Source organism: Mya arenaria, chromosome 8 (assembly GCF_026914265.1).
Source record: "Mya arenaria isolate MELC-2E11 chromosome 8, ASM2691426v1".
NCBI lineage: Eukaryota > Metazoa > Mollusca > Bivalvia > Myida > Myidae > Mya > Mya arenaria.
In genome coordinates this window covers 11,346,560-11,368,216 of record NC_069129.1, presented here as the reverse complement: position 1 = coordinate 11,368,216, position 21,657 = coordinate 11,346,560, and the positions used below count along the sequence as shown (strand labels likewise).

Genomic DNA, 21,657 nt, shown 5'->3' with positions numbered 1-21,657 from the left:
AACTAAATGTATAAACATGTCAAATAATTTTATCCAACATGCCTGCACAGGTCTTTCCATCAGGTAGGAGAGTAAGGCCGCCATACGTGGGGCACGCGCACACGTGCAGGGAGCGGCTTGATGGCAGACAGAGGTGCGAGCAGCCGCCCCGATCTTCTTCCATGCATACGTGGTACGCTTTAATAGAAAACGTTCAGTGAGATACGCAACAGGAAAGATTAACCCCACGCGAAACACACGTAGATGTTATGACGTCATGGTTGTTGACCATACATGATTAAGGAATTCGGTTTCAATATTCGCTGTTGAAGATATTTATGATTATAATTTACATTGTATAGATTTATGAAAACGTCAGTCAAAATATAAATCAACAATTATGACAAGGATTACAGTGATAACAAATAACAGCATGTCCAAACAAGGCCGATTACACAAAAGCAAATCACACGTGTCAACGCGTTTCAAAACATTAGATCGTACATTCAAAAATGGCACATTTACTGATAAGCCTTACTCATAGGTTGTGTGGACGGATTCAGGCTGACAATGCTGTAGAGGTCCCTTGTGCCTAGACCTGTAGCTTCTTGCTGCCACACCAATTTCTTGCCGCCTAGAAGGAGGGAGTACAGCCCCGTGTTAAACCACGTTGAGATAAGGGCCGTGTTCCCGAACACCAAGAGCCCAAAGCCTGGAGCGTTCTTCGCCACAACCCCGTAGTTGACCTCCTCTCGCACGTGCTTGCCGCTCAACGAGCACGAGATGACAGCGTGTTCGCTGGCATCCACCCAATACAGACGTCTGCAAATGATATCAAATAATGATAATACAATCGGAAATATGAACAATGTAAAAACAATAGGTTGTGAATAGCTACATAAAGCTATAAAAGTATATTCTTAAGTGATATTTTTTTGTCACTATTTTGTCTAAGGATTATGTGGTATGTTTGCACACATGTGCCACTTCTTAGGTAAGAAAACAACAACAACTACGCGTTGATTTCTAAAGTGCGTGAAACAAGGAACATTCAATGAGCGTGTCCGTTCATTTATTATAGCTTTGAAATCATTACCCTGGTATTTTAGACGCTTTTACAGTACCAGTACAACTGTAAACACTAATTAAAGTGTTATGTACATTTCTTCTATTTATAGCCCACTTCGTTCGTACAAGGCAGTGTTATTTCTGCCAGGAAACCATTTCTGCAGAACTATGAAGAAAGAACCAATAAAGATTATGTATAATTAAAAAGATATTTTAAAAACGGGCGTTTAAACAGAAATAGTTCTGCGTGGGAATCTCGACATTTAATGTGAAACAAAATGTAGTAATTGTCTGAAATGTTGTTGCATTAGCGGTAGAACAAATATCCATATATGGCACTGGTAATGTTGTTAATGTTGCGTAAATGTTATCACTATACGACACACATCATAGTCGGATACATAATGACTCTCCCAGGAGGCGTAGTTTGGGAGATGACCGTATACAAAATGGATGAGAATGAACAATCAATGGAGGCTTTTAAATAAAATAACGTTTCGTGCTGTGGAACATGCCAACAAAACTAACGAGGTAGTAACATGGGTGTTAAGGAGTATTCGGTAATCAAGAGCGTGGTAACATGGGTGTTTGGGCGTATTCGGTAATCAAGAGCGTGGTGACAAGGGTGTTTGGGCGTATTCGGTAATCAAGAGCGTGGTGACAAGGGTGTTTGGGCGTATTCGGTAATCAAGAGCGTGGTAACATGGGTGTTTGGGCGTATTAGGTAATCAAGAGCGTGGTAACATGGGTGTTTGGGCGTATTCGGTAATCAAGAGCGTGATAACATGGGTGTTTGGGCGTATTCGGTAATCAAGAGCGGGATAACATGGGTGTTAAGGAGTATTCGGTAATCAAGAGCGTGGTGACAAGGGTGTTTGGGCGTATTAGGTAATCAAGAGCGTGGTGACATGGGTGTTTGGGCGTATTAGGTAATCAAGAGCGTGGTAACATGGGTGTTTGTGTGTATTCGGTAATTAAGAGCTTGGTAACATGGGTGTTAAGGAGTATTCGGTTATCAAGAGCGTGGTAACATGGGTGTTAAGGAGTATTAGGTAATCAAGAGCTTGGTAACATGGGTGTTAAGGAGTATTAGGTAATCAAGAGCTTGGTAACATGGGTGTTAAGGAGTATTAGGTAATCAAGAGCTTGGTAACATGGGTGTTAAGGAGTATTAGGTAATCAAGAGCTTGGTAACATGGGTGTTAAGGAGTATTAGGTAATCAAGAGCTTGGTAACATGGGTGTTAAGGAGTATTAGGTTATCAAGAGCGTGGTAACATGGGTGTTAAGGAGTATTAGGTAATCAAGAGCTTGGTGACATGGGTGTTAAGGAGTATTAGGTAATCAAGAGCTTGGTAACATGGGTGTTAAGGAGTATTAGGTAATCAAGAGCGTGGTAACATGGGTGTTTGGGGGTAATCGGTAATCAAGAGCGTGGTAACATGGGTGTTAAGGCGTATTAGGTAATCAAGAGCGCGGTTACATTGGTGTTAAGGAGTATTAGGTAATCAAGAGCGTGGTGACATGGGTGTTTGGGGGTAATCGGTAATCAAGAGCGTGGTAACATGGGTGTTAAGGAGTATTAGGTAATCAAGAGCGTGGTGACATGGGTGTTTGGGGGTAATCGGTAATCAAGAGCGTGGTAACATGGGTGTTTGGGCGTATTAGGTAATCAAGAGCGTGGTGACATGGGTGTTTGGGCGTATTCGGTAATCAAGAGCGTGGTAACATGGGTGTTTGGGCGTATTAGGTAATCAAGAGCGTGGTGACATGGGTGTTTGGGCGTAATCGGTAATCAAGAGCGTGGTAACATGGGTGTTTGGGCGTATTAGGTAATCACGAGCGTGGTAACATTGGTGTTTGGGGGTAATCGGTAATCAAGAGCGTGGTGACATGGGTGTTAAGGAGTATTAGGTAATCAAGAGCGTGGTAACATGGGTGTTAAGGAGTATTAGGTAATCAAGAGCGTGGTAACATGGGTGTTTGGTGGTAATCGGTAATCAAGAGCGTGGTAACATGGGTGTTAAGGCGTATTAGGTAATCAAGAGCGCGGTTACATTGGTGTTAAGGAGTATTAGGTAATCAAGAGCGTGGTGACATGGGTGTTTGGGGGTAATCGGTAATCAAGAGCGTGGTAACATGGGTGTTTGGGCGTATTAGGTAATCAAGAGCGTGGTGACATGGGTGTTTGGGGGTAATCGGTAATCAAGAGCGTGGTAACATGGGTGTTTGGGCGTATTAGGTAATCAAGAGCGTGGCAACATGGGTGTTTGGGCGTATTAGGTAATCACGAGCGTGGTAACATTGGTGTTTGGGGGTAATCGGTAATCAAGAGCGTGGTAACATGGGTGTTTAGGAGTTTTCGGTAGTAGAGAGCGCGGTACGCGATACGCATAATCTAAAACTTGGGCAGTTCTTACGGTACACAGACCCTCAACGTCGGTATAAGCTGTTGTTTGTTCCAAAAGATTCGAATAAAGCGTATATATAATATAAGATTATTCGGTAGGCAAATCATGGGAGTTGGTTACACCCTGAACATAGTGGTATGTACACAGGTATATATACTATTTTGTATAACAACTTTATTTTCATTATGTCCGTCTTATGTTTCTTGAGGACAGGAACCATGTCCTTTCTGTGTATAGATTTCGGTATGATTTGTATCAAAAAGAAATTGTAAAACAAATTTTCACTTGAGCACACGAAGAAACTGATGGGATGGCTGAACGAACACTTGAACCTAGATGGACAACAATGGCCCATTACTCTGGGAAATTACAGTCTATTTAGTACAAAAAGGAATGTTTTGACGTTTGAGATTTATATTTGATAATAATCATCCCTCGAGACATTTACCTCCTCTTCTTGTTTGATTTGGTCGAGGCATTTAAATGTACCCGCTCATGTTTTGATGCATCAGAAACCACTTATTCTACCATTATTTTACTCTATGATGTCGACATTGAAGAAATTAAAGTATAAAAAAGTAGTCTGGTTTTAGTGGCGTCAAGGAAAAACCCGACGCCTTCACCACAATACCACCGGGACTTTATCAAAAGAGATATATATTTGACCTCTTAACTATACATTGTTAACATTACGTGATAATATCGAGCAACCAACAACAACAAAGCTCTAATTAAGTGATTATTATCGTTGTTAACGCTAATGAAAATCGTTGTCTTCAAAGACGATATTTGAGAAAATATCATCATTTGCTGAAGGGTTCCAGCTTTTGGTATCTTAGTTTTAACATATCTAATGTATTGCCACTCTTAAGTTCGTAATACAAAAAAGTGCATTTTACAAAAACATGAGCGAAGCCATTTAAAGGCAATCAAATGTGTTAAATTAGTTAAAAATTGGATCATTGGTAGAATTAACAGCTTGCGCGTTCTTAGTTCCAAATATCACCCATTCAAATCAATAAAATCTGTTCAAAACTCCATGACGTATCAGATATCATGTTACCATGCTGCTGTGAAATTACTCAGAAAATTATCGGAAACTCAAATCAATAATGCACCAGATTTGAAAAACCATGAAAACATTCTTAATCTATACATGCATCAAACACTTAGCTTCAGTTAAGCAACAGAAAACAAGGTTGATCGATTAATAACGGGGTTTTTTTTTTCTCATGCTTTTTTCATGCTAATGGCGATGTGGCAAGGATAGATAAAACAATATTTGATCGAAATATTGTCGGTTAACAACCGACGCAACCAGAAGCTAGATGTTTTTAAACACAACAGAAAAACAGCCTTACCGTCTCAGCATTAACAAAGAAAATATTTTTGTTTACTTACAGGTTAAAAATGCATTGACGCATAATTTTTCTAATGTGTTTTTCCAGTGGTCGGGTTAACACCCACTGTCTCAAGTTCAAAACACCCTATCTACCTTGCGTGTATGTCTTATCTCTAAAATGGTAGCCGGGGTTTTGTTTATATGAAAAGTACCTGCCCTTACCCTTTTATGGCACAAAGTTCGGCCTTGGGCATTGCGCTTCGTCACTCCCTGTCCAGTAATGGCCGCTCAATGCGTTACTTACTTGTTCTTATTATGTACAGCTAGCTGGTTTGGCCAGTATTGTCCGTATTTGACCAATGTCCGGCGTTTTGTTCCGTCCAATAGTGACCGCTCTATTCGTTTGCTCCGTTGGTCCGCCCAGAATAAGAAGCTGCAAATTGAAGATGCACTCTTACTCCCAAATAAGATTTATCACAACTAATACAATTGTTTTAATATACAAAAAAGGATGACAATGTTTTTTATGAAGGATACAGTGAGTGTTTTAAGAAAGGTGCAGAAAACACGGTATTTCTACCTTAAGAGGCGATAGTAGATCACAGTAAATCTTTTAGCACTCACTAATCATTTAATATTTTTGAGTTTTCAGCTATTAAATGCACGATTATAATTTTGCTATCAGAAATTAATATGTTTCATAAATGCATTATTAGTTATACGTTTAAGGTTTATCACTCAAAGTTTATGTTTGTTTTACATGTGTATTTATTGATTTTGAATAGGAGTGTCACTTTAAAAAAAACACATTTCAACGCAATGCCATACATGCATGATACTCAATTTGTGAATAACTGTTCTTGTAAATCTTATGAAGACTGATTTTGAAAACAACAAACCTATTGTTTGATGACCGCTATGAAAAGTCAATCTTAAGTCTATCATAATAACTTATTCAGAACAAAAAGAACGGGACAGTATCTTGACAAAATGGGGGCGAAGTGGCTATGTCATTCAGGCGTAGACGTTCTCGTTTGTCCAAACAAATGAACGACTGACTGAGGCTGTATCTTACCAAAACAATGACGAGGCGTCGAGGCCAATATACATACTTAAGGGTCAAACATTAAGGAAATGGGGTGGTAACTTACCCGAACAGTGGAGAGGCGACGATACCCCTGGGCGCCTGGAGGTCGGTTGACACAAGGACGCGCCGACTTCTGCCTTCATAATCCGACACCTCAACCGTCCGCCGCTCAGCGTCCGTCCAATAAACATGCTGGGACACCCAGTCCACTGTCAGACCGTTAATCTCGCCAACATCTGAAATATAATGGCGGATCGTTGGAAAACACGATTTGTTAAGTCTGTTCTATATGTTGTAGCTCGAAGTCAGATATAATCTGATATATTTCATTCCAATCGCGCTTCAAAGATTTAAAGGCTTGACCTCATGCGGTCATAAAGCTTGAGCGATCGATCTGTCACACTTTGAGAGGCCAAGGAAAGTCTCCCTAATCATGCGAGGATGTGGCATTAGCGATTAATTATTCACACTTTGCGTCCGTTTCCAGAATAGAAACCAGTACAAGTGACCTGTATGAGAGGCCTAGGGAAAGTCTCCCTAGTCATGCGATCATACAGCACGGGCGATCGATCATTCAGACTTTGTGTCTGTTTCCGGTATAGAAATTAGATCAAGTGACCTGTTTGAGGTCAAGAGAAAGTCTCCTTTCTCATGCGATCATACAGCATGAGCGATCAAACATTCACAATTTGCCTACTTTTCCTCGTTAGAAACCAGTCCAACAGTTTTTGAGGTCAAGAGAAAGTCTCCCTTATTATGCTCGAATCAACGTACTCTTTTGCTAACAGGTGCACGCCCATACCAAATGACCATCTCAACATAGTAATTCATCTTTAAGATCAATGGAAACGAGACGGACATCCCCTATAGCAAACCACTTATGCACCAGTCAATTGTAACCACGGCCCCACAAGGTCCGGGGCATACCGGGAATAGCCGGGGAAATTGGCCGTGTTTTAACCTTCCCGGTGGCCCTGCCGTGCCGGGTGAATGCGGTGGTTTTGTCTTCCGGAGAATGTGTCTTACTTACAGTCCCTAGGGTGCCGGGGGCATTTGGCGGGGATTTTACCATCAGTTCGTTCCTGCAGGGCAGGGATTTTATCCGTGCTTGGCTGGACCGAAAGTCAAATTCCCCGCTATTCTCCGGACCCTGTGTGTGTGTGTGTGTGTGTGTGTGTGGGGGGGGGGGGGGGGGTTACGATTGACTGGTAGATAGATTTAATATTTTATTTATAATTTACGACTTTACTAATCCACACCAGTCTTGCTGTATATTAATACTCATAATCTGAACTTCGTTTTGTTATCAATTGCCAATGCATGTTTCTATCTTCCTCAGTAAGTTTAATGAAATTCATTGCTTATAATTTGTACATTAACCTAATTATGTTTTTAATGAATGATGAATGCCATCACTGAGGTAACTACGAGATGTCGATTATTCGGTTTAAACCATACTATTAAGCGTTACCACATGAACAACGGTTTTAATAGTTAATTAGTTAATTAAAAATTCGTTTAAATTGTACGTTGCACATCCGATTTGTCTGCACGAGGAAATTGCGTTTAGTTTTGATGGGTATTTATTTCTCAGTTAAAACGTCATGATAGCACAAAATAATAGATCACATATTCCACCATCGCATCATCATCATCATCATCATCATCATCATCATCATCATCATCATCATCATCATCATCACCACCATCATCATCATCATCATCATCATCATCATCATCATCATCATCATCATCATCATCATCATCATCATCATCACCACCACCATCACCACCACCACCACCATCACCATCATCATTATCCTTATCATCATCAGCAGCAGTGGCGGCGGCGGCAGCAGCAGCGGCGGCGGCGGCAGCAGCAGCAGCGGTGGCGGTGGCGGCGGCAGCGGCAGCAGCAGAAGCAGCATTATCATTCATTCATTATCATTACCACAACAACCACCACCACAACCACTTTTTGCATCAGCTGACTTTGAGTTAGTACTTGCTATTTTGACTGATATGCAACTAGTAAATTATAAAGGAGCAGAAAATATAGCTCATGATCTTTAGATCGATTTTATCTTATAGCTTTTTCGTTGTTTAGAAACTTAAAGACCTTTGGTCACTGAAATGTATAAAATTCTAAGATGTTCTAAAAAACAATAACTTCTAAAAAAAAAATTAGTGTATTGGGTACAACGAGATCTTTACTGTAGAAAAAAACGTCATGCTTTATCTATTATTTGTCCAACATATGTTTTAATGATGGCAGCGAAAGCCATTGGTAGAATTGTAAATAATAAGAATGTACAATTCAGGTTAAGTGAATCCGTGATCATATATTTCTCGACTCAGAAGAGAAATAAATATTAAGCTTTAGAAACCATATGTCTCTGTGTTATCAAAACACCAAGCATAGACAATAAAATACAAAGGAATGCCCAAGTTTAACTTAAATAAATCAAATCAACATGTTTTCCCTCAAACTCCACGTCATTGATTTGGCAAATAGTATAGAGTTCAGGAAAAGCAAATAAAATACAAGAAATACAGTTATATCGTCGTCGGCGTTGTCGTACTGCAAAACCTTTCAACATAATGCAATGAAACTTAGGATACATGTTGCCAGAGACAATACGCTTATGTACAGTAAGGCCCACAACTCTGGTTTAATACATTGCTGAGTTATGTCCCTTTTTCGACTGAATAGTGGCATAGTATGCCATCCTCTATCTAACACTAATACTTTCTCATGATGTGTGAATATTAAAACCACAATATTCACAAATTTGTGAGAAAAAAATAGCATGGCTATGCATTACCATTAAAGATACATGTGTTTTCCGTGGTACGCAACCGTGTTAATGTTTGATTTATTTCATTTTCTTTCTTCCAGCTGAAAGAAATAGCGCAGTGAAAATAAATAGTTTATGTTCCTCTTAAGTAAGCCACATGATGAAAACAAAGCATGTGCTGTAACAATAAAGGTGACATATTTACGAGTTAAAACCCGAAAAACGTGTAAAAAGGCGCCATGGAAGACGGAAGCAGTAAAATAGAACTCACAAACAACAATAAATCCATAAAAAGGCGAGTACAAGGGAATAAAGTAAAAGTTATCACACTTTTTGTGTTTCTTGGCCATTAGATTGAGTGAGGAATTGTGGACTTTTATTGCTATGAAGTACATGGTGTATACGGGTTTTTTTCCGTTTCCTCATTATACGTATGTAGTGTTAAAACGTTATGCGCAGAAAGGAAGATCCCTGAGTGAGATTGCAGCCTGGGCGAGGCTTGTACGTTGAATATATGTAATCATGCTTAGTTGATGTAATTATTTGTGGCCAATCCAAAGTTTAGTTTTAATCTTATATCTGTATCACAGCACGATTTCTTGTGACGTCAAAAATATAAGCAATCTTTTCGCTGCCAAATAGTGTAATCCGGCGACTCCCGGACACTCCGCAAAGAATATTTCGTCGTATGAATTACAAATATATATTCGCAACTGTCAGCTACTACATTAAGCAATTGGGTGTTCACGAGAATATAAACAGAAGGAAATTTGAATACTAATCAATTGTCAATAGTCCACAAATATGTGCATACATTAAACAAAATAATAAATGCACTACATTTGTTTATGCAAATGACAATATATGAAATGTGTGGTCCAAGAACATGGACGCTGCGCACAGAACCATTTTTCTGTGGCTTTTAAGTTAATTGCTGCAGTTCATCTTGTATATTTATCATCCCCACTCTGTCAACAACGACACAAGTTAGCAGGTACCGCAAAGCATTGATAAATGATCATTGACAGGGCATGTATTTCTCCTTGGCTCAGTATTTTCTTTCCATGATTTTGTTTTTTATATATTTCCTGTAGCGCTCAAGGTGAAGGCTTTCATTGTCAGAATATATGTTTCTCTTTAGCAGAAATATTTCCTTTCCATGATTGTATTTTTTTTATATTTTCTGTAGCGCTCAAGGTGAAGACTTTTATTGTCAGAGGATATGTTTCTCTTTAGCAAATTTCTTTCTTTCCATGATCTTCCTTTTCAAATTTTCTGTAGGCTTATATTGACGGAGGATAACTTGTGTTCACCATTCACCTGCAATTGTCTTATTTGCATATGTTTATACATAACGATTGTTTTGAGCCGGTAGACTTTATCAAATGAATTATTTGAATTGAATTGAATTGAATTGGCAAATAATATTTTACTACCAAGCACAATATTTTTGGTCTATAATTTTCTTTTCCATCTTCTGTAACGCTCATTTCGAAAGCTTTTGTTTGAATTATGTGCTTTTATCGTTGGATTAATATTACCATTACCATAATATCGATGTTGTATAATCGGTGAAAATGGGACGTATTGTCTCGCATAGAAGCGGAAATACATGAGTCACGAATGTTATCGATCTCTTTTGATTTAGTTATAACAATAATACTAAAAAAGTCCAATTTGAGGATTTATTTTTTTATTATCGCAAATGAATGAATAAAGTGAAATGGTAACAGATTTTAACGTTAAGCCGGTTGAGAATAATTATGCAAATATCAATGACAAAGTATTTGTGTATAAAAAAGCTGATTTCGATATTAAATAAAGATTTAGCTTATTCAAACTAGCTAAAAATGCACAATGAGAGACGAATGGTAATTCACATCTAAATGTTCCTTATCGTCATTGATATCACTAAGTTTTAACATCTTTTGCTAAAAATAACAAAAGTCAATAAACATCATATCCCGGGATTTCCGGAAGTTTTGAGCTCACATGAGACACGCGCGCTATGACGGCGGCGCCGTTGCTAAATTAACAGTGTAATTTATGGAGTACTCAATGCGGCACATGGAATGTATGTTCTACGTTTTCTTGTCTCTTTTCGAATATCGCTCACAGCTGGTGCAGTAATGATAACATCTGTTTTCCCCGGCTGGTCCAATTGTAATTGTTACGCATCTTGCGATGTTATTATGAGATTCGCTTGAAAATCGATTGTGTGCATAACCATAACGTTTAGTTTAAAAGCTGTGGTGTCTTCGAAAATATTTAAGATGTCTTAGGCAATTGCGAAATCATATTTTAAAATTCAATCGAGTTATCAAAGATGGTTTGTAATAAACGTTGTTACAGCAGTAAGGTAAAGAAGGTAAATTGCACCAAACATGAAATATCAACAAAAACACGTAGGCAGCATCAGATGTGCCAACCTAGGCAGCAGACACAAAGCTATCACCATCTGTGCTTAAAAAGATAGTAGAGAAGTAGCTAACAGTATGTGTGCCCACCTAAGCAGCAGAGACGTAGCAAGCACAATTTGTGCCCACCTAAGCAGCAGAGACGCAGCAAGCACAATTTGTGCCCACCTAAGCAGCAGAGACGCAGCAAGCACAATTTGTGCCCACCTAAGCAGCAGAGACGCAGCAAGCACAATTTGTGCCCACATAGGCAGCAGAGACGCAGCAAGCACAATTTGTGCCCACCTAAGCAGCAGAGACGCAGCAAGCACAATTTGTGCCCACATAGGCAGCAGAGACGCAGCAAGCACAATTTGTGCCCACATAGGCAGCAGAGACGCAGCAAGCACAATTTGTGCCCACATAGGCAGCAGAGACGCAGCAAGCACAATTTGTGCCCACATAGGCAGCAGAGACGCAGCAAGCACAATTTGTGCCCACATAGGCAGCAGAGACGCAGCAAGCACAATTTGTGCCCACATAAGCAGCAGAGACGCAGCAAGCACAATTTGTGCCCACATAGGCAGCAGAGACGCAGCAAGCACAATTTGTGCCCACCTAGGCAGCAGAGACGCAGCAAGCACAATTTGTGCCCACATAGGCAGCAGAGACGCAGCAAGCACAATTTGTGCCCACATAGGCAGCAGAGACGCAGCAAGCACAATTTGTGCCCACCTAGGCAGCAGAGACGCAGCAAGCACAATTTGTGCCCACCTAGGCAGCAGAGACGCAGCAAGCACAATTTGTGCCCACATAGGCAGCAGAGACGCAGCAAGCACAATTTGTGCCCACATAGGCAGCAGAGACGCAGCAAGCACAATTTGTGCCCACATAAGCAGCAGAGACGCAGCAAGCACAATTTGTGCCCACCTAGGCAGCAGAGACGCAGCAAGCACAATTTGTGCCCACCTAAGCAGCAGAGACGCAGCAAGCACAATTTGTGCCCACATAGGCAGCAGAGACGCAGCAAGCACAATTTGTGCCCACCTAAGCAGCAGAGACGCAGCAAGCACAATTTGTGCCCACCTAAGCAGCAGAGACGCAGCAAGCACAATTTGTGCCCACCTAAGCAGCAGACGCAGCAAGCACAATTTGTGCCCACCTAAGCAGCAGAGACGCAGCAAGCACAATTTGTGCCCACCTAGACAGCAGAGACGCAGCAAGCACAATTTGTGCCCACCTAGGCAGCAGAGACGCAGCAAGCACAATTTGTGCCCACATAGGCAGCAGAGACGCAGCAAGCACAATTTGTGCCCACCTAAGCAGCAGAGACGCAGCAAGCACAATTTGTGCCCACCTAAGCAGCAGAGACGCAGCAAGCACAATTTGTGCCCACCTAAGCAGCAGAGACGCAGCAAGCACAATTTGTGCCCACCTAAGCAGCAGAGACGCAGCAAGCACAATTTGTGCCCACCTAAGCAGCAGAGACGCAGCAAGCACAATTTGTGCCCACCTAGGCAGCAGAGACGCAGCAAGCACAATTTGTGCCCACCTAGGCAGCAGAGACGCAGCAAGCACAATTTGTGCCCACCTAGGCAGCAGAGACGCAGCAAGCACAATTTGTGCCCACCTAGGCAGCAGAGACGCAGCAAGCACAATTTGTGCCCACCTAGACAGCAGAGACGCAGCAAGCACAATTTGTGCCCACCTAGGCAGCAGAGACGCAGCAAGCACAATTTGTGCCCACCTAAGCAGCAGAGACGCAGCAAGCACAATTTGTGCCCACCTAAGCAGCAGAGACGCAGCAAGCACAATTTGTGCCCACCTAGACAGCAGAGACGCAGCAAGCACAATTTGTGCCCACATAGGCAGCAGAGACGCAGCAAGCACAATTTGTGCCCACCTAAGCAGCAGAGACGCAGCAAGCACAATTTGTGCCCACCTAAGCAGCAGAGACGCAGCAAGCACAATTTGTGCCCACCTAAGCAGCAGAGACGCAGCAAGCACAATTTGTGCCCACCTAGACAGCAGAGACGCAGCAAGCACAATTTGTGCCCACATAGGCAGCAGAGACGCAGCAAGCACAATTTGTGCCCACCTAAGCAGCAGAGACGCAGCAAGCACAATTTGTGCCCACCTAAGCAGCAGAGACGCAGCAAGCACAATTTGTGCCCACCTAAGCAGCAGAGACGCAGCAAGCACAATTTGTGCCCACCTAAGCAGCAGAGACGCAGCAAGCACAATTTGTGCCCACTTAAGCAGCAGAGACGCAGCAAGCACAATTTGTGCCCACATAGGCAGCAGAGACGCAACAAGCACAATTTGTGCCCACCTAAGCAGCAGAGACGCAGCAAGCACAATTTGTGCCCACCTAGGCAGCAGAGACGCAGCAAACACAATTTGTGCCCACATAGGCAGCAGAGACGCAGCAAGCACCATTTGTGCCCACCTAGGCAGCAGAGACGCAGCAAGCACCATTTGTGCCCACCTAGGCAGCAGAGACGCAGCAAGCACCATTTGTGCCCACCTAGGCAGCAGAGACGCAGCAAGCACAATTTGTGCCCACCTAGGCAGCAGAGACGCAGCAAGCACAATTTGTGCCCACCTAGGCAGCAGAGACGCAGCAAGCACAATTTGTGCCCACCTAGGCAGCAGAGACGCAGCAAGCACAATTTGTGCCCACCTAAGCAGCAGAGACGCAGCAAGCACAATTTGTGCCCACCTAGACAGCAGAGACGCAGCAAGCACAATTTGTGCCCACCTAGGCAGCAGAGACGCAGCAAGCACAATTTGTGCCCACCTAGGCAGCAGAGACGCAGCAAGCACAATTTGTGCCCACCTAAGCAGCAGAGACGCAGCAAGCACAATTTGTGCCCACCTAGGCAGCAGAGACGCAGCAAGCACAATTTGTGCCCACCTAGGCAGCAGAGACGCAGCAAGCACAATTTGTGCCCACCTAAGCAGCAGAGACGCAGCAAGCACAATTTGTGCCCACCTAGACAGCAGAGACGCAGCAAGCACAATTTGTACCCACCTAGGCAGCAGAGACGCAGCAAGCACAATTTGTGTCCACCTAGGCAGCAGAGACGTAGCTAGCACCATTTGTGTCCACCTAAGCAGCAGAGACGCAGCAAGCACAATTTGTGCCCACCTAGGCAGCAGAGACGCAGCAAGCACAATTTGTGCCCACCTAGGCAGCAGAGACGTAGCTAGCACCATTTGTGTCCACCTTAGCAGCAGAGACGTAGCTAGCACCATTTGTGTCCACCTAAGCAACAGAGACGTAGCTAGCACCATTTGTGCCCACCTAGGCAGCAGAGACGAAGGTAGCACCATTTGTGCCCACCTAAGCAGCAGAGACGTAGGTAGCACCATTTAGCCCACCTAGGCAGCAGATACGTAGCTATCTACCTAGGCAGCAGACACGTAGCTAGCACCATTTGGGCCTACCTAGTCAGCAGACACGTAGCAAACACCATTTGGGCCTACCTGGTCATCAGACACGTATTAGCACCATTTTGGCATACCTAGTCAGTCTACATGTAGCTAGCAACATTTTGGTCTATCTAGGCAGCAGACGCGTAGCTAGCACCATTTGGGCCTACCTGGTCAGCAGACACTTAGCAAGCACCATTTGGGCCTTCCTAGTCAGTCTACACGTAGCTAGCACCATTTGGGTCTATCTAGGCAGTAGACACGTAGCTAACACCATTTAGGCCTACCTAGGCAGCAGTCACGTAGCTAGCACCATTTGGATCTATCTAGGCAGCAGACACGTAGCTAGCACCATTTGGGCCTACCTAGGCAGCAGTCACGTAGCTAGTACCATTTGGGCCTACATAGGCAGCAGAACACACAGCTACCACCATTTGGGCCTACCTAGGCAGGAGACGCGTAGATAGCACCATTTGGACCTACGTAGTCAGCAGAGACGTAGCTAGCACCATTTGGGCATACGTAGTCAGCAAACACGTAGCTAGCAACATTTGGGCCTACCTAGGCAGCAGACACGTAGTTAGCACAAATTTGGCCAACCTAGGCAGCAGACGCGTAGCTAGTACCATTTGGGCCTACATAGGCAGCAGACGCGTAGCTAGTACCATTTGGGCGTACCTAGTCAGCAGACACGTAGCTAACACCATTTGGCCTACCTAGGCAGCAGACGCGTAGCTAACACCATACTGGGCCTACATAGGCAGCAGACGCGTAGCTAACACCATTTGGGCCTACCTAGGCAGCAGTCACGTAGCTAGCACCATTTGGGCCTACCTAGACAGCAGACACGTAGCTAACACCATTTGGGCCTACCTAGGCAGCAGACGCGTAGCTAACACCATTCGGGTCTACCTAGGCAGCAGACGCGACGCTAACACCATTTGGGTCTACCTAGGCAGCAGACGCGTAGCTAACACCATTTGGGCCTTCCTAGGCAACAGACGCGTAGCTAACACCATTTGGGCCTACCTAGACAGCAGACACGTAGCTAACACCATTTGGGCCTACCTATGCAGCAGACACGTAGCTAACACCATTTGGGCCTGCCTAGGCAGCAGACACGTAGCTAACACCATTTGGGCCTACCTAGGCAGCAGACACATAGCTAGCACCATTTATGCCTCCGTAGGCAGCAAGATATATGAATCATAGGAATCTGTCACACCACACATTCGAAATAAATATTGATCTGAAAATTAGGGTCACTGTTTACACATACGAATTCAGTGACAGATTTCATGTATTTCACAATTTCGAACTCATGTCTCCCTTAGACATATGGACTGAGCTAACCAGTGAAACTTAGAACTTCAAAAATATACTGACATTCAATGATAACGCATCATAATATAAAATAATTATACAAAATAAAAAAGTTCATGGTGAGGTGTTTCATGTTCAGTAGTTTTCTAAGAAATGAACTAGAACTGTCATTCTAAGGGATCAACACAGTAAATCGTTTCTGTCGCAGAACTGTTTATGCAAAATAAAAGTCACAAACATCACACACGCGTTAATGCATGGAAAATAAACGGAACATGCTACGCCGAAATCGGTGATTTTGTCGAAAATGATCAAGCCATTCAGCTGTCTTATGATCATATTGTAAACATAAATGTTCGTCTCTTTAAAAAGACGATACCTGCGCTATGCCGACGTCTTGATGCCATTAGTTCATAGGTATCGGATTTTAATAGGGTGGGTTTTGTTAAGCAAAGATTATAGAAAGTTTTGCAAATTTTTTTGACAAAATAATTCCAACCAGCTGCGCTTAATTTCTGATGTTTTTGATTTTCGACAGACGAGACGGCTTTGTTGTTGCTGTATACTTAACACAAAACTTGTATTGGGTATGCATTGCAGTGCTTCAGTTAGACCTAAATAGCAGGGTGGGGCATTATGCTGCCCTTTTCCAGCACCCTGCTGCCTTTTATTTTACCCTGATGTGCCCTCTTGTCTGACAGGGTCAATTTTTAAATATTAGTATAAAAGTAATGATATACATAATTTTGGTCGTAAAGATAACAGCTAAGTTTTCACCAAAAAACTGTTAGTACTGAAAGTATCTACAACATATACACAATTAGAATTTAACGTTGGCTCTTGCAAGTGCCAATTTAAGGCTTATTCAATGCGCATCAAAAGTGCCCTTTCTGACCTAGCATCCTGCCTTTTTCAAATCCTGGCTGGTGCACTGCGTTGGATATATAAAACGAACTCAATTTCATCGTAAATGCTAGACCAATATCTGGTAGGACGAAATGACAACGGATCAATTTCTGGTGCGTTTTTATTGACCGTCAGTGTATCACATCATTGCACGTAGACAAAATAACTTTGGAAAGTAAGCCAGAATTAACTGGTACCAGAAGAAAAAAATAACAAAAAAATACAACTCCCCATTACTAATCCCAAGTTTAGCTGATATAAATCTAATTTACGTTGACAGAATGTGAAAACCGAGTTACCATCTACAAGTTTCACGGCTTCGTTTCCATAGAGATTGCTCCTGTACACTCCCCGGTATCGAGGGCTTATATCCGACCAGAAAAGATATCCCTTCGCAACATCCACCGCTAATCCGACAATTCGATAATCCCTCTGAAATAAAACAACATGATTAGATGATAATGTTCCGGTTTACATTGTTTTAAAGTATGTGATGATTTTTCATGACGATGACGATGACGACGACGACATCGACGATGATGATGATGATGGTGATGATGATGATGATGATGATGATGATGATGATGATGATGATGATGATGGTGGTGGTGGTAGTGGTGGTGGTGGTAGTGGTGGTGATGATGATGATGATGATGATGATGATGATGATGATGATGATGATGATGATGATGATGATGATGATGATGATGATGATGATGATGATGACGTTTTTATGTAATGAGTGAATATTAAAAAGTGATTTAAATATGACAAAAAGATTCACAGATTCACATTTGAAATATGCGTAGTTCGTTATGACTTAAGTATTATTATAAGTAAAACATTAAAGAACATGTGTTTACAATATCTGTTCGTGTGTTAGACCCCACATTTCACATAATTTCCCCAGGTTTCACTTTGTGAAATATGATGCAATCCATGCGTTTAAGTTGAATATATAACAATATTTGTGCAGGCTGATATGACAAATTTCCCAATTGTGACCCAATGATAACTAGTTAAATGTGTGTTTGAACGTACCTGTCCGAGCACCGCCTTAATTTCCGGTCCGTCACGTGAGTAACTCACAATGTGGGTGCCATTCGACACATACACCGGTTCCGCGCCTAAAACAATAAACAAACAAGACAAATGTTATAGATTACCATTTCTGCATACCCGATGTTATTTTTGTCAACTAAAGCCGGTTGGGTCTAGGTTAAGAAGGTGGGTCGGGGTGTCGGGGTGTCAGGGTGCTGGTTTGGGGAGGGGGGCTGTGCTTGAACAGAAGAAGAGAATCTAAAAAAATGTATCGGGCCTTATATACATTTAAGAGTCATGACTTAGTATAATCCATTTACCGACCATGAAAGAATAATGGTACATAAGCAAGTTTCGCACCTACGGTCTTCACGCTTCGTTATATTCATTATATGGCCAATATTCATTAAAATTGAATAACAAAAAGTATATCTTGGTCTAAACCTTGGAGTTAAAAGCACGAAATTTCAAACGTCTTGTCATCTTTTGAAGGTGATCAACTAAAGTTATCACAGAATGCGAATGATATCCCCCGCAGTAAACTCTTCCACACAGTATCAGAACTGTTTGAATTTGTTATTCAAGATGATTATATGTAGCTACTTTGTAGAGTTGACAATGGTGATAGAAATATAACTTGTGTACATGTCGGTTTGGGGAGGCGCCCCGAGTAAGGACCAGTCTAAATGTGAATAGTATTGGGCAATAACTCTCAACAATTGATAGGAGTAGCATGTCATTCATAACCACTGATACTTTACCTTTTTGTACTACTACTGCAACTGCTGCTATTACTACTACTACTTATACTACTCCTACTACTACTACTACTACTACTACTACTACTACTACTACTACTACTACTACTACTACTGCTACTGCTACTGCTACTGCTACTAATACTGCAACTGCTACTGGTCATCCTACTGTTACTACTACTGCTACTTTTACTGCTATTGATAATGTTACAGCTTATGCTACTGCTTTTGCTACTGGAACTGCTGCCTCGGCTGCTGCTGCTACTGATTCTTCTACATCAACATCGTCATCATCATTATCAACATCAATACCAACACCAACACCACCAATACCATAACAACCATCATAGTCTTCATCAACATCAACATCATCTTCTTCATCACAATCATCACCACCACCACCATCATCATCATCATCGTCATCGTCATCATCATCATCATCATCATCATCATCATCATCATCATCATCATCATCATCATCATCAGCAGCAGCAGCATCATCATAAGCATCAGCATCAGCATCAGTATCATAAGAATCAGCATCATCATCATCATCAACATCACCAACACCACCAGACACAACACCACCACCAACAAAAACACCACCACCTTCATCGTTTTTTTATTATCATCATCATCAACATCACACCATCATTATCATCATCAGCAGCAGCAGGAGCAGGAGAGGAGCAGAATCAATATAAGCGGTAGTAGCTATGGCTCAAAGTTCAATCGCTCCCAGAGATATATGACGGTAAGAACCACCAGGGGAGCTGTATACTTGTGTGAGAAACTCTATGACGAGGAGTGAAAGCGGTAAGGTATTATCTGCTTCTTTATCAAATGCCACCTATATTAGTTTACCCTTCGTTCTGGTCTTATACATGGCCTGCTTCTTTGCACGCAACCATGATGCAAGATTCAGAATACTTAATAATTAACTATAAAACGCGTCTAGTCCATTAGAGGTTATCATGATCCATATTATTGGAATCAGTAAGTTCAACGATATGTGGTCGGACTATGTTCAATATATTGATCTAAGGTGTATTCCGAGATTTTGTCAAAAATCGAATTCTTGCCTCTTCTAGAAGCTATATATTTATCCCATCCAAAATAAGTAGATCCAATCATTTGGCCATAAAGACATTGCATGTATCAAATCTGTATTATGTGACATGTTGAATTCACGTTATAGAAATGTATTTATATTCTATGACTATGTACCTTGTTGGTATACGCCGAATAAAATTATGTTCTGTTCTGTTCTGCCATACTGGAAATACTTAAATTGCACACGGGCAAAGATAATAAAAAAAACGCCGCTGGTGTAAGATAGGTTCACCCCAACTTTCGTGTTTCCGCAATATTCCCTATGGGTTGGGATAATTTTTTCTCGGCCATGGAAGATACTTATATTCTCGTATCATAATATATACCGCTGGGCTTAAAATGAAAATCTTAAGCTCGAAGCATAGATCTGTACTGAACGTTTACTCACAACTAACCTAAACTGAACAATCAAAATAAAGAATCCGATCGATTCAATCAACATCAATTTTGCAAAGAAACAAAAAAGAAGAGCAACATAATTGAATTTTGAACCTTAGTACTTTGCTACTGGAACAAACAGCTCAGTAATTAGGTCCCAATTGTTCTAATATCAATGTTTTTATATTTGAAATCTGTATTCTATACCAGGGAATGTCTTTTCTTATTGTGTGTGTGTTTTTTTAATAAACGATTAACTTCAAGTTATTAGAAGCAAAACACACGGAGGGAGATTGGCGATAAATGAAAATATTTACAAAGAAATCATTCAAATGAAAAGTCAGCCATGAATCATAAATCATGAATCATTCAAATTCATGTCATTGAGAGGCGGCTGCTGAGCCGCGGATAAAACGACAAAAGATGGCGTCATGGGAATCAATAAGCAATCACAAACTTAAGGACAAAGAAAGGTTTTGACTCATTTAAAAAAAAGAACATTCGAGTATGCTTCATGTTTCTATTTGTGTCCTATTTGTAATAGTTAATGAAGAAAAGAAACGGGGTTTTCCGCATTACGAGTCCCGATCTATATTTTCAAGATTTTCAAAGAGACTGCAATATATATGTTTTCTTTTAAATAAAACATAACATATGGTATTTCTATACAATTAAAAAACACAAATCATTGTTTCAGTTACTTCTGAATTATCCTTATGTTTACATGTATATATAAATATACGTATGTATAACTGTCCGTTTTCCGATTTCTACCATTACAGTAACTTTTTCAAATTTAGTCTTTCAATTTTTTAAGAAGTTCTACGTCCACATTCATATCTCTTTCACAAAACATTTGTTATCTTTTATCGTCTTTAAGATTTTTTTTATAACTGAACAAATATGGCACCTGGAAAACAGACGACAATACACTCACCAAAAGACAAGCTAAGCCCGCACACCAGAACTGCCGTCTTCACTATATAATCCATTCTAAAAAAATAAACACACAAATCCACACTTTAAATCATTTTCTTCGTCTTTTAAATTGACTACAAATAAGGAAAATTTAAACAACAGTCATAGTCATCCAATCCTTTTAGAACTGCTTTCTGTGCTATACGGAATATTACCGATGATCGATATTGTCTGAGTCATCCGCATGAAGAATAATGGCGGCTCTTGGAAAACGGTTCAATCGAGTAGATCGCTTCATACAGCCGGTTTGCCATGAAAATCCTGCCGACGAAATCAATAACGACAAGCATTTTCTCTTACTCTGTCTCGGAGCAAAACGACCCATGGGAAATGGAAGGGATATGTTTTTGTGCATTTAACATATTGCAAAACAAATGTTTCCAGGGGAAACTGTGTTAAGAGTCAATAATGTTTTTCTTGAGGTTTTTTGAAGAGAAAAACAATAGTTTGTCCTTTATTGCATATGCATGACAAACAGTTTATACAATATTTCTGAAGATTGTAGTTTTTGTAAAAGTAATGATAATATAGCCAGTATGGAATGAGCAAATTATTGCGTATATATCTGCAAACCAGTGATATAAGACTGCTGACAAATGAGATCGAAGATTTTCATATTTCAGTTCAAAGATTTATGTTTTATGG

At 41.2% G+C, this 21,657-nt stretch overlaps 1 protein-coding gene across 2 annotated transcripts in view; it reads right to left on the bottom strand.

Moving 5' to 3' along the window:
- Nucleotides 1-21,221, bottom strand: part of LOC128244882 (low-density lipoprotein receptor-related protein 4-like) — a 38,102-nt gene extending 16,881 nt beyond the window's left edge. For both annotated transcript variants that reach the window (XM_052962991.1, XM_052962992.1), the window contains exons 1-7: nt 20,972-21,221; nt 17,786-17,871; nt 17,044-17,176; nt 5,951-6,122; nt 5,104-5,232; nt 518-801; nt 43-177 (exon numbers count right to left, since the gene is read on the bottom strand). In XM_052962991.1, coding sequence (XP_052818951.1) covers nt 43-177; nt 518-801; nt 5,104-5,232; nt 5,951-6,122; nt 17,044-17,176; nt 17,786-17,871; nt 20,972-21,026 — 994 coding nt within the window. In that variant the 5' untranslated portion in view covers nt 21,027-21,221. The remainder of the gene's footprint in view (nt 1-42; nt 178-517; nt 802-5,103; nt 5,233-5,950; nt 6,123-17,043; nt 17,177-17,785; nt 17,872-20,971) is intronic.
- Nucleotides 21,222-21,657: the final 436 nt, after the last annotated feature.